Source organism: Trematomus bernacchii, unplaced genomic scaffold (assembly GCF_902827165.1).
Source record: "Trematomus bernacchii unplaced genomic scaffold, fTreBer1.1, whole genome shotgun sequence".
In the NCBI taxonomy this organism is placed as follows: domain Eukaryota; kingdom Metazoa; phylum Chordata; class Actinopteri; order Perciformes; family Nototheniidae; genus Trematomus; species Trematomus bernacchii.
In genome coordinates, this window is record NW_022988043.1 from 11,529,314 (window position 1) to 11,543,698 (window position 14,385).

At 42.4% G+C, this 14,385-nt stretch overlaps 1 protein-coding gene across 1 annotated transcript; it reads left to right on the forward strand.

The window, feature by feature from the left end:
- The first annotated feature begins 1,828 nt into the window (after positions 1-1,828).
- On the forward strand, positions 1,829-12,957 carry snx18a (sorting nexin 18a). The gene is made up of 2 exons (XM_034117811.1): positions 1,829-3,726; positions 11,564-12,957. Exons 1-2 carry the CDS (start codon positions 2,184-2,186, stop codon positions 11,815-11,817), a joined length of 1,797 nt encoding a protein of 598 aa, XP_033973702.1. The 5' UTR covers positions 1,829-2,183; the 3' UTR covers positions 11,818-12,957.
- The last annotated feature ends 1,428 nt before the right edge of the window (positions 12,958-14,385 follow it).

Consider the following 14,385-nt stretch of genomic DNA (forward strand, 5'->3'; position numbering starts at 1 on the left):
CAGTTAAAGATTTGATCAAGAAATGTTACAATTGCAACTGCATTGCATCTCATTAATAAACCATTCCACCCAAAGCAAACTCTCCCATAATAAATGTTTAAATATTTAGAAGGCCAGGAGATGGCCACGTTTCCATCTTGTTGTGTTTTTATTGTGTTCCAATGCTATGTTTCTAAAAAAGATTTTCTGCAAAGAAATATTCTCTGATGGGATAATAAAGATCTAAGCTGACTGCATGCTTATAAAATAATAATATTTTTTGCTGAATTAAACCAAATCAAATCCAACACACACATATGTTTATTGATTGTGTGTCTTTTGTAGCTACATATTTTATTTTTGGAGGGCTTTGTTGAATCATTTAGGGACACTGGTGAAGACATGTCTAAGTCAGAATAGCTGCTTGCTTTAGACATAGAGATGTCTTCATTTATTTTACAGTGATTTTTGGTGATAGTATTTTTGATTACCTACCTAAATGCAGACATGCAGTAAGTGAGTGCTGCTGAGTCTTGAGCTAACAAGTCAGACTGATGTCGGTGTTTAGGTGACATTCCTTTCAGCTGATGAGAGATGACAAAGGTTGGGAAGATCCCGGGTTAGCCTAACATCCAACCTACAGTCTAAATTCCATTCAGAACTTGAATGGCTAAACCAGATGGGGCTTCTTGCTCTATGACTGGTAAAGCATATTACTCCAATTGCAGGGTGCTCTATTTAAAGCCCATGTTGTTTTTACATTTTTATAAAAGTAAATGTTTTCTAAAATAAGTTATGTCCGGCCGCTCTGTTGGTGATGAATACAATATGAAAACAAGATAAACCAAAAGATCAGAGCTGACTGCTTTGCCATACTTCAGTACACATTTCAGCCATAAAAGTGGGCATGGATCACTGGTTCCCAACTAGGCAGTAGCTAACACTGAGGACTCTTGAGGTCATTTCTTCTGTAGCTTTTTTTTTTATAGCAAACATGTGGGGTTTTAGCAGCCAAATGTGCAGTTATATTCCAAAGTTAGTGTGGATATCTGCAACCTACGTATTTGCTGGAAATGATGTGTTGTTTTTTGTTTTGATTTGTTGCTGCTTTCTTTGCTTCTATGCATGCATTTTATGGAAACTTTCTAAATAAAATGTTAGATTGTGTCTAATAATGATACAAAATATATATATGAAATTGTAAACCTACTAGTCAGCAAGAGTTTTAACTCAGATAAATGTGTAAGAGTAATAGTATTTATTAATGAATTTCAATTCCGAAATGATTGAGGCAATAGTATTTAAATGGACATTATAAGTATTTTTTGATAGGTATTAGGTTACACCAAAAAAACGTGTCATCCAGGGGTTGAATATATGAACATTTGTTCAATTAGCTAAGGGCTATATGGCACAATTTTGAGGAAGCTTACATATTACTTTGCTAGTTAATGCATATGTTGACGCTAATGCGTACAGTATTAATACTTTTACTTGCTTACTTTTACTACAGGGTTTATCATTTCTGCACTGTTTTTACGTAGTCTAACAGCCATGAACTCAGTATTTTTTTTTTATCATGGTATGCAATTGTTTGCATTAGCGTCAAATTGAGACATTACCTTTTCCCACTGTTATCTCCCAGCCCTCAAATAAACTCTTCACGAATTTGACAACCCATTCTCACACGCTTGTGAGGTTAGTATGCAATATTTTTGAGGGACATGACGTTTTCGTCTGGATGATGTACTTTATTGTAGCACATCAGGCGGTTGATTGGTGTTGTCTGTAGGATTGCAGCATCCTGTAGCTCCGCCCTCGATTATTCAGCCTGGTCGACGTGCGGTTGCTGCGCAGCGTGAAGGCAGAAGCGACCGAGCCGGAGCGGAGGGAGACTGGAGGAGCCCACACATGAATGTTGTTGTAGCGGAAAATACCTTTGCTGCACTTTCACACGCTGCAACCTCTGATTTGAAAAATAACCATAATTTCCTCTCGGGGCTGACCGAGAGGAAGGACCACGCAGAGAGGAATTAAAACAGGGTTTTTTTTCTCACGAAGGATAAGTTTGTACGTGGAGTTTGGAGAGTAGTTTCGGGTAGGCTGACTGAGCTAGTCTGGCTGCCCGCTGCGCCTCCCTCCTGCCCGGCCAGCCAGCCTTAAGTTAGCCTGCTGCCCGTCTCAACCTCCAGCTGTTAGTGAACATGGCGCTAAAAGCCAGGGTGCTATACGACTTCAGCTCTGAAAACCCCGGGGAGGTGTCGGTGAAGGAGAGCGAAATCCTCACTTTGTACAGCGAGCAGGATATTGACGGCTGGTTTGAGGGGGTGAACAGCAAAGGGGAGAGGGGTCTGTTCCCCGCGTCCTACGTGGAGATCCTAAGGACCGACACCGCATCCACGCTCAACAACAACAGCAGCTGCAGCACATCTGGGGACGCTAAGCCTGACTCGCGATATGCAAACATCCCCCCCGGAGGTTTCGACGGCTCTTACAAGCCTCAGAATAAAGTTGACAACTTTACAAAACCGTCTGCTCCTAGTATCGCCTCTTTCTCAGCCCCCACACAACCACCACCACCACAGCAGCAGCCCACTTACCAGCAGCCCAGCCACCAGCAGCCCAGCCAAGGCAGCGATGATGACTGGGATGATGACTGGGATGACAGCTCTACTGTTGCAGATGAGCCTGGGACTGTTGGTGGAGGGTATCATGGCTTTGAAGGTAATCGAGCATCCACTTATAGAGTGTCAACATCCTCAATGTCAAGAGGTAACGCACAGCAAGCTAAGAGCTCTGCCACGGTCAGTAGAAACCTCAACAGGTTTTCCACCTTTGTGAAGTCAGGAGGAGAGGCGTTTGTGCTTGGGGAGGCCGCAGGCTTTGTGAAAGATGGGGACAAAATCTGCGTTATAATGGGTCAGTATGGCCCCGAGTGGCAGGAGAACCCGTACCCATTCGCTTGTTCAATTGACGACCCAACTAAACAGACTAAGTTCAAGGGCATGAAGAGCTACATGTCCTACAAGCTGACCCCCACCCACACACAGAACCAGGTGAACAGGAGGTACAAGCACTTTGACTGGCTGTATGCTCGGCTGGTGGAGAAGTTTCCCGTCATCTCAGTGCCACACATCCCAGAGAAGCAGGCCACGGGGCGCTTCGAGGAGGACTTCATCTCCAAGAGGAGGAAAGGCCTCATATGGTGGATGAACCACATGATCAGCCACCCTGTCCTGGCCAGGTGTGATGTGTTCCAGCACTTCCTGACCTGCAACAGCACAGACGAGAAGGCCTGGAAGCTGGGGAAGAGGAAGGCTGAGAAGGACGAGATGGTTGGAGCCAACTTTTTCCTCACCATCAGCCCCCCTGCTGCTCCGCTTGACTTCCAGGAGGTCGAGAGCAAGATAGACGGATTCAAGACTTTCACCAAAAGGATGGACGACAGCGCCTTTCAGCTCAACGCCACGGCCAACGAGTTTGCCCGCAAGCAGATCACTGGCTTTAAGAAGGAGTATCAGAAAGTGGGGATGTCATTCAAGGTCCTCAGCCAAGCCTTTGAAATGGACCAGCAGGCTTACTCTTCAGGACTCAACCAGGCCATCTCCTTCACTGGAGATGCGTACGAATCCATCGGAGAGTATTTTGCCGAGCAGCCCAGCAAAGATCTCGACCCCATCATGGATTTGTTAGCTCTTTACCAAGGACACCTGGCAAACTACCCAGACATAATCCATGTCCAGAAAGGTAAAATCACACTGTCATACACATTTCATTCATTTCTCACACACATGTATCATTTTGCATTGGTTGCTTTCACAGGAGCCTCTAAAATCCAAAGATGTTCTTTTTTTTTTACGTCTTTTGATTTATATCATCACTACATTTCAATGTGTTGTTGCTTCTTCAACACTATTAAAAGCCTAGCACTATTGAACATTTAGGAAAAAAAACTTTTGTCATCTAATGGATTCGTCGTAGTCGATTGAAAATAATCAGAAAATGCAGTTTTCAACCCCTCAAATAAGGCTTTTCTCAGTTTGATATCATATTAAACTGAGTATGTTTGGGTTTTATACTTGCAACACAAATCATTCAAACACATCACACTGGACTTTAAGAATCTAGGATTGACACTTTTACATTTTTGTGAAATGTTATAGAACAAACTATACATTTATAATCATCACATTAGTGAATATTGAGAATAATTGTTAAATGTAAACTAAACTACACAGGAATATGTCAAAGGTACACATCATTCCAATCCTAAAACAACAACAGGAGACATTTCTTATTTATCCAATGAAATGTTTTCCAACCCCAGGGATTTAGTCAATTCCAGATTCCCCATGTATAAATGTAGACAGGAAACCACATGGTACTGCTGGTGTCATAAAGTAAATACAAAGGTATTGCTGGCCCTTAAAAGGTAAACACATGTTTAGTTTCAGCCAGTTTGTTGGACTTGTCAACAGCGGTCAGGTTATACTTCCCTACAGGTTATGTCACTTTGCAAAACAAATAGGCGATTTTTGCATTTGGGAATCCGTTGACATGCTTTGTTTATCCCACCTTGTGTTACATGCATAGTGTTTCATGTGAGTGCTCTGGAGGCGGAGAATGTCCTAACTGGCCTGCTGATCACAACACTGGCCCAAAAAGAATTGCAGCATAATCCCGTATAAATGATTGTCCGCATATTCTGTTGTTTTTGCGCAGAGTGTCAATGTTACACTAATCTCTCCTCCTACACGACCCCAGCCCAATGATTGTTCTCATTGTGTGGCAAAATGTCACTCTCATGAGAGGCAACACTGTTATGCAAGAGGCGCAGCATTGTAGCATTCGAAGCACCGCTGCTGTTCACCATATGTTTGTATGTGACACAATTGCTTCCTGCGTAAATGATAACCTGAAGCAACTCAATCCAAACTGCTTCTCCTCCATGTGGGTTATATTTGGCTGCCTGTTTTCTGAATATGTATATAGGAGGTCTCTTTTCAAACTGTATTACATTTCAAATCCAAACTAGTACTATGATGTGAACTAATCCATCTCGCTCCATCCTTTATGTTTATATCAGATCATGGTGGGAAGATGGTCTTTGTATGCACTATTCAGAATCCCCCTCCAGTATTTCGTTGACCAGGTATACATGGATGCTTGCCTTTTGACATCCTGGTCTATCATGGGTCCCCCTGCAAACACTGGGCCCATTCAGTCCACAATAGACACCACTGGGGAAACAGGACAGACATGTGTTTAGTCTGCACTGGGACACAAACTTCCCAGTCAGCTTAAATCAGGTTTGCCACGTCGTCCCCACACAGCCCAAATAAGGCCTCACAGCCATTCAGGTAGTCTGATGTGATAAGCCCGGCCTAATACCACAGATAAGAAACTCTCATTTGATATCACTCATGGAAGAAGTTGCTGTGGGCAGTGTTGAGAAAAGATGGCAGAGTGCAGTGAAACCTCACTGCAACAAAGCTGACAGGAGAGCCAGGGCACGCAGCAGATGAAAGGAGGCCTGTAACACATTGAGACCCAGACTCTGATCTCATCTTGTTTTTAGTGCACTGAGGCTGTTTAGCTTCTCTATTATACCGGTTGAGCTTGTTGTCTTTGTGATGCACACATTCCTTTCCCCCTTAATCATCAGGGAAGAGAAGAAGGCAATCATAATGTATTTATATATAGAGGAAGTGGAGGGATATACCGGTATCGATGACAACATATCTTTAAATAACTAAACACTGGCATTAATCTTATAATACTATGATGTTCCTGTTCCTCTTGAAATTGTTTCCGTATCTGTATGCTCTCGATTAATCTCCCTCCACTAATGAATCCTTTTTATTTATTTACATTTTTTTAATAGATATGGCAAAAATATTGTCATTGTGATTATTTGTTTTGCCCACAGCAGTCTTGTAGTGATTTGATTTTGCGACAGCCCTTGAAGTAAAGTTAAACACAACATTGGTTAAAAGCAAGCAGAGTCTTTGTGTAACCACTCACACTGTTCGGCCTTTTACTTGCGATATTATACCAGTATGTGCAAGATGCTAAAACATTTATGCCACATAGTGACAGTGATATATTGCAACAGTTAATGCGCCTGCGTTTCATTAAGGATTCCAAAGGTTCTCTCCTTCATGACAGCTGAATGGCTGCCTGTTACTCACATTGCCTTCGTGTTCCCAGGGAGCGTTACATGCAAATAAGTTGAACCTTTGCTAAGGTATTTGACATTCACGCTCTAAAGTCTACTCACCTCAAAGGTTTTGTTTAATCCTCCAGCACTTGGCAACTGTTATAATACTGCAGTGAAATATCTGTAATTAGTAAGAATAACACTGGAATCTCATTGTGTGAAGACAATACTGTAGCAATGGGAGCTTAAATATACACCAGCAGACATGTTCTGAGTTATGTCTGGCCATGTGTCTCCCTTTTCCCTTTTAGTCTTTTATATATTTATTAAAACACTTCCTTTTTCCACTCTGTGTGCGACTATCCCATCTGTCTTTTTGTGTTAATTTGCCTAAAGGTGTGAAGGAAACGTCCACAAGTGCATTTCCTCTCTTATGAGGGTTATTGCAGTCTCCATTTGAGAGTGAGGCTAGTCCGCATCCTTTGTGTTCACAGACCAGAGTATACTTTCCATAACAGAAGTGGTCACAGACTCAGCGAGCCAAGTAGGTCAGCTGGGACTCTATGGTGCTGTTTGCGTGCAGTGGTGGAGTAATAATCAAGATTTAAGGTCAATCTGAAAGACAAATGATATCAGCTTTAAAAGTGCAGGTTGATGCTAATACGCGTGGTGAGATCATACCCTATTTAAGATTGTATCTCTTTTGCATTTCTGCTCTCTTTAGGAGAAACCTATCAAAGCATGGCTTGTTAGTCTTATCAACAATGCCATTTTTAGCTCACTGTATCTGTCTCATTAGGAAGGGACCAGGGAAATGTGAGCTGTCCCACAGACGGACACTGTACACACCGTATTGATCGTCCTCTCTTCAGGGACACCATTAGCGTTGAGCTCGACTGGAAAAATGTTGGCTCATGATATCAATATCATATCGGGTGTAGCTTTCAGAAAATAATTGTGTTTCCCGCCCTTTATTTTTTGTATATTTCATTTTTGTCCTAATGTGTTACTGTTGCTTCGACACAGCTTCAGATAAGAACAAGGTTTTTCTGTTTCTTTGTATTATAGGTTGTTGAGAAAGAGGAAGGGTGGAGAATGTTTTTATAAATGCTCACCGTTTACAGTCCAAAGTTAAGGGTTGGCTCTGGCTGATTACCAAAGACACTATTTGTTTTTGTAAGAGAAGACGCTTATTTATAGGGCTGCCCCCTGTTTGTGGACAAATCTGTCTTTTTGGTCACAATGGACTAAACTTCTTTAGCCGAGTGGTCATTTTTATTTTTAAATGTTTAACTACATGAGCACATCTCTGGTAAAAACAAGATTTGAAGTGGTGCTTTTGGATCTTTTGTATAGATCCTTCGATTAAGTAACTACCCTAGCATCCTACAAAATCATATCTTCAGCATTATTGAAGCTTTAGAGGAATGGCTCAATGAAATGGTAAAACTTCTCTGTATACATGCAGTCTGAAAATGTTCCACCGGCTTTTGGAGATGTAAAATCTAATTTATTTTCATGTTTTTTGTCACAGCTAACATCGTCTATTTGTCAAGGGAATATTAAAATACAGCCAGTTATGCTGCTTAGTCAATGAGATAATATTGATCTTGCCTGCAGTGTTTCTTTAAGGAAACACTTTTAGTTGACTTTAGACCAGGGCAAATTATGAATTTAGTTCAAATTATGCAAACAATGTTTTTATTCAGTTGCGAAAAACACTCATGTCATGTCAAGTATCCATCAGGCTAAGGAAATAGACGGTTTCCAGGGAGGAGCACACATTGATGAACATTGATTGATTGATGTCCTTAATCACATTCACATACTGTAGCTTACAATGGTCTGTCCCTCTAATTGAATCAGTTTGCTATAAAGCAAAGACTGCATACAGAACACAACTCCAGTACTAGAGGAGAGTAAGCTTAAGCCTACCGTGATGAAATAAGATTAGGTTAATAAGTCATTTGGTGAAAAGCTTTTTGGCTTGACCCACTTTATCCCCATCTTTACTTTATTCATGTCTTCTCCTTGCCTTGTTAATTTGACCAATTGAGCACGTCACTGAGAGTTATACTTATAGTCTGATCTCATCACTGTTTTATCACCACATGAAGGGATCAAAGTATGCCAGGCGGGTTTGGGGAAAGCACCCATTTATAAAGAGGTCAGGTTTTCCTGCTGAGTCAGCATTATCAGCTGAAACTCCTGTGCAAACACTTTGGGTGTGTCTAGTTTATATTGGCCCAGGCTATTTAAATGCCCTCTGAGGCATGAATGGATGCACGAGGTGGCGGAGCGATGAGACGGGGACTGCCGCTGGTTGTTCAGGTCACAGGCCTGCAGGAGCGTTGTGTAATCAGGGATTACGTAAGAGCTGGAGAGCAGCCTCCAGTGAGACCAGCAGGCTCCATGCCACCTCCCTCTGTACATCCAAGGTTTTTTTTCAGAGGCGCTCATCAGGATGGATTTCTCTAGCAGGAACATGTATCTCATAAATGGACGTCCTCTTATTCACTCATTACAGCATGCGACAGAGAGTATGGCAGAAGCAGAAGCAGTGTTTGTGCAACAATACATCAGATGCAATACAACATGGCTCAATATCCTATGTGTTCACGTTTTGTTTTATTATCTATCTGAAGGTAACACTTACTACAAAGACATACACATAGGTGTGTTGTATCATAGACTCTCACTGTGACGCTTCTGCATACTTATGATAGGACATTTATGTATTTCAGGTTAAAGGACTAAACAAAAAGAAATAGGAAGAGTTCACCTTGGTCTCTGGGACATTTCAATGCTACTGTTTTTATGAGATTTCATAGACTAAACAGTCAAGTTATTGAGAGAATATCAAGAAGATGAATTAACTATAATGGAATTCCTCCATATATCTACTCGACAGTATCGTATTTGTGTTTCTGCAGCAGGTCTGCAAAGCTTACTTGCGGCAGCTGTGAAATGGATGTGGCTCTCTGTGTGTTACAGTCTGCTGACGCATCGTCTTCTAGGACTGAACTCCTGCCTTTCTCATAAAGTCTCCATGGCAACAATTATTCCTCTTTAGTCCATTAGTGAGCTTTTAAAACACAGGAAGCAAGAGACCTTTAAGGTACATGTAAACACCTTCGGGACTGGCATTTAAGTCTTTGGACAGCTGTGTTTGTTCCGCGTCTCTCTCTCTTTCTCCCTCCTGTCTCTGCTCCCGTTGCCTCTCTTTCCGTCAGGTTCTGCATTACAGGAATTTCCAAGATTTGGGATTAAGCTGCAGCTGAGGGATCTGCAGCCAAAAATCGAACTGCGCAGACATTGGAGGGGAAGGCGAAACATTTTCTTGGAGATTTTCTCAACATATTTATTTGTCTGCCATACGTGTTAATAGTTGTGAGTTGAAGTAAGGGAAGGCAGTCATAAGGTATGTCTGTTAGCTTTAAGGGTTGACGGAAGCCAAACGAGTGCAGGGTTAGGTCAGAAGGGCTTCTGTGGTCTCACACTTCAGGAAACAAGCAGGCTGAATCAGACTTACATCCGACTGCTGGTGACTCACATGATGACAAGAATATCCCATGATAGGCCAATACAGGAAGTACTGCTGCGTGCCTTCAGGGAACATGTGTCACCTTCACACTCTGTCATAATGTCAGGGATGACACTGTCTGTTTAAGCCACGCATGGAGTTACACTGGTCTTACTTCATTTCTTCTACGACGCCTTGAATGTTTACACCATTTATGTCACAGTAGCACAAAGTACATCAGTGTGGATTTCTGTGTTTCAAACTATTGAGTAAACAAACGTTTCTGGCACGGGACAAAACCAACCAAGTTTCCGATCAAGTTTCATGTGAAACATTCATCTGGAAGCTCATTTCTTGATTCATTGGTCGGTCTGTCAGAAAACGTCAGAAATTGTGTACAATTTTCCAATGAGGCTTTTGGCTTCACCACCTATTTCTACTTAAAATATCCCAAGGGCTGCATATTTACTTAAAAAGGGGGGGGGACATTTCACATTAGATTTTTCTGGCCTACAAATAGAGTAAAATAAATCAGAAAATCATGTTTGACGATTACAAATGCTTCGAAAAACACTAAGAACTGCATAGCACACATTAGCATTCATGTCACAGCCCAGAGAGGTTTCTTTCACTCCAGCTGTGGCATGTACACATTTTAAAGTAGCTAGATCCGACAGAAGGTCTTAACCTGTCAGTTTCTGTTTCTTTTCTGCTCAGACTCTACGGCTCATGACATTTCTTCCTTTGCTCGGTCAGAAAATGTCAGGAGTTTGATAAGTCAGCTGTCATCTGCTCCTGGTGTTTGACCCTGCCTTCTGCTCCCATCAACCCATCCGCCTGAAAAGTTGTCGGCTATTTTCTAGTTTAGGCACCAGTATGGCTGAAGGCTTATTTTTGCAGAAAGCAAAACTGCAGGCAGGGGTGCAGCCGTGACGGTTGATATGTGTGTGAGTGTGAGGTTGGTAAACCATCATGTCTCCATCCTCTTACGCCACAAGAGTCAGCCACAGTGACGACAGCGTCAGCTCATACTGGCAGAACGGAGAGGGGGGACTCTCGGTATGAGTGTGATATAGATTCATGTTTGCAAGGTATAGTTTTGTGTTAAATGCGTAGCAGAGGTGCCATCTGTCATGATTGAGTTAAAATCACTTGTTTTGATCAAAGCAATGTCCAACATGAATAACCGATAGCTAGTTCTTAGCACACCGACATGGTAACTAACTGCCAGCAACATCCCCTTAAATGATTGTTTGAAGTGACATAATGTAATAGATATGTTTAAGGCCCACTCAAATTCTCTTACTTTAGACACAGATGTGCCCTTGGTTCTCAGGAAGTTTGGAACACACTATTTAAGGCCGAATCCTTGAAGTTCTAGATGTACCGTCAAGCTGTGTTCTTACATTTTTAATAGCAAATAATAATGAGATTATTAATTAACCTTCCTGTGAAAGAGTGTTATAGTAAGATGACTGTTTGGCGAGTTAAATGCTAAAAGTAATACAGCTCATCTCTTAAGGAACATTGTTGCCTACTTAGTGGGCAGTTTTTCCCACACTGGTTTAAATAGTATGTGAGATTTCACCTTTATAAATAAATGTTGTGGGTGTTTTCGGTGTTTTAGATTTAGAACATCCCCTTTCATGAAACATGTCTAAAAAATGTCTAAAGACAATTGTTTGCCAATGGTGCCATAAAGGACTGATGATATAAACATCAATGTGTACTATTGTGTTCTCGATTGTCTTCTATTGTGTTTCTGGCAAATGTTTGTACGTTTTGTTTTTAAACATTAAAGTGCTTAACATGCTTTCTTTTCTAAAAACATGATAAGAATAGTGATCACAGAACAAAAAGATAAACCTTGATGTGTATGTCTACTCTCTTGTCCCCAACAGGAGCCCTGACGAAGGTGAAGGAGAGCCAGAAGCATGTGGAGGAAGGCAAGATGGACCGGGCGCAGGCAGAAGGCATCGACAACCGCTGCAACATCATCTCCGTCGCCACGCTGGCGGAGATCCAGCACTTCCACCAGATCCGCGTGCGCGACTTCAAGGCCCAGATGCAGCATTACCTGCAGCAGCAGATCGCCTTCTTCCAAAAAATCACAGGCAAGCTGGAGGAGGCTCTGCAGAAATATGACAACGCGTAAAATTATCGCTGGTTCCAGGCCGTCACTTTAGACCTCTGTGATCAATGACTCGGCAGCTCCTTCAGCCAGCCAACAGCAGCCAGTAGCACATACTGGTGAAGGCTGTTCACCCAGCAGGGAGGGACATTCAAGATGATGCACTCCGATAAAAAACATTTCAGCAAAAACCCAGGGTTCTGTGTGCGTTGGCCACATTTGAGCTCACCTGGATGTTCTTGTGTTAGAAGAAGACTGTCATTTAACGAAGAACGGCCATCTTGTAATAGACAGTGATAGTTTAAAGGAGATTCAATGATAGTGATGGTGCAACAATGGTCTGTATGTTGTTAGAGGAAAGCTCGTATCGGGTGCTGCGTACACTCCAAGTGCAACATTTCACACAAAGTGTTTTTTCGCCTTACAACATGTTGATGAGCGACTGCCACTGCAGGAGCGGCTGACACCTTGCCTTCTGGGAACACTCAGCCCTTCCTGGTATCTCTCTATTCTTGGACGAACTGAACACAATGTTTACGGTCTCGCTGTGCCTTCTGATTACATCACTCTGGTCATTTGTGTTACTTGTTCTTAACAAGCTTTATATACTGTATATGTAGAAATATATTCTATTTGTTTTTACAAAGCTACACATTTTGCAGTCTTTGAAAAAAAAAAGAAAAGATCACTGTGCTTTGAAAGAGGGCCGTGTCTTTTATGGGAGACAGTAATGTTCGATTGTGGGGTTTTTCCCCCCCAACAAGTGGACCCTGGGGTGATTTTCAACTCTCACAGTGCAGCAAAAACAGAGAGAGGTGAACCTGCTTTGACTAAAGGAACCCATGCCTCACACGGGGGCACAGCCTCCCACGGGGGCACAGCCTCCCACGGGGGCACAGCCTCACACGGGGGCACAGCAAGAAACCGCAGTATTTAAGGGAAGGGTTCAATGGACACTTGTCACGCCGGATATCTGATTCTGTGTCGACAAAATGTTGTTTTTCAGGGTTTGTTTTTGGTGTAGTGCTGAGGCTGTTAGAGGGTAGTGGGTTCCTCACCTTTTTAAAACACACACTTTTAGACGGATCATCTGCAGTTTTTAGCCTTCATGGTGTTTGCTGCATCATAAAGAGATTATCAAAATAAATTCCTCCTTCACAGTAACCTGTTTGTTGGTCCTGTGTTTTGTCCAGTATTTCAAATGTGTAACTGATCTTTTGTAGTTGTGAGTGAGCTTTAGACTAATACTCTGAATACAGTCAACAACTCAGGGAAACAGACAATAAAAGCTGATAATGCTGACAAGTTAATTAGCCTTTTAACGTTCCGTCAACCCATGTAACGTAGCAACTGTCCCACTTCATACTGGCAGAAGCCCAACGAAAGGGCTGTGGCTCTGCAGGTTTCCTCGGCTGCATCCCTGGAGGACTGGTGTGCCGTGTCAGTGTTTCATGCTAAGCTCACGCTCCGCTCGCAGATCTGCTGACTGTGCAAAGCCCAGCCAGCCATCTGGGACATCTGGCCTCTGTTAAAAGTGCCAGAGCGAATGACTGTGACCACGTAGACAATGAAAAAGGTCCGAAAATATTTGTCTCATTAGCTGTCATCTCCACCACCTATAAACAAGATAACCAAAGTGCAGACCATTGCTTAATGGAGATAACACGTTCACATCTTGTTTTATTTGCACGTCAACAGTTATCTCCAATGCTGATGCCTTGTTTACCAACTTGAGGAGAATCCACTCCGCAGCAGGGTGTTTTTGGCCCGATGAGAATCCAATTTGACAGATGTGATGTGGAGCAGAAGATAACAAAGAGACACAGCTTATATCACCTCTGGGTCTTAAGAGGCAGCCTCCCATTCCAGTAAATATGTGTCTATGTTAATATGTTCCTACCAGCAGATTATCCATCAAGACCCCCCCCCCCCCCCCCCCCCCTGCTCTGCCCTCTGCTGCCACTGCTTGAAATCTGACTTCCGAAACATTGGTAGAAAATGTTGCGAGCTGGATATTCCCTGAGGTTTCTTATCGATAGAGAATTTGGAAACGTATCAAAGCTGCATGCAGAAACCATTTTCAGTTGTTTTTTTAATTAACTAACAACATGTTTTGTCAAGCCACCTATCAAAAGTTTTCAGATGTTTCGCTGTATAAGTGAACACTTTGACCTGCTGGTGGTGCTCCAAACATCAGGGGATCACAGAAGTCGTCATAGTTCCTCTTTTTGGCTCTAAGAATAAATGTTCCAAATTCCATGGAAATGACGCTAAAGGAGAATTCTCTGGATCTCTAAGTTCCATCCTCACGCATGTCTTTTAAACAATGAATAGCGATGGCCAACAGGCCGACATTGCCATCTGTGGCGCTTCACCATAGCATGGCTAATAATATCCTGTCATGTGGGAACTAGGTCCGCTTGGAAACTCTCACCATCTCTTTTTTGTTTCCTTTATATTGTAATGTATATTCTGGTTTTCATTTTCTACATAAACTCAGTAATATGCACACCGCCTGTAGTTACCTCATCCCTCAGGCCTTCTGTCAATACTGCCAACGCCCGGGGAAATGGGTGCTCCTGTTTTTACATT

Bases quoted from the DNA above. Each gene is read 5' to 3' on its own strand.
- snx18a (XM_034117811.1), top strand. From the start codon at position 2,184: ATGGCGCTAAAAGCCAGGGTGCTATACGACTTCAGCTCTGAAAACCCC. The intron at 3,727-11,563 runs GTAAAATCACAC...TGTCCCCAACAG, and splicing joins CATAATCCATGTCCAGAAAG to GAGCCCTGACGAAGGTGAAG.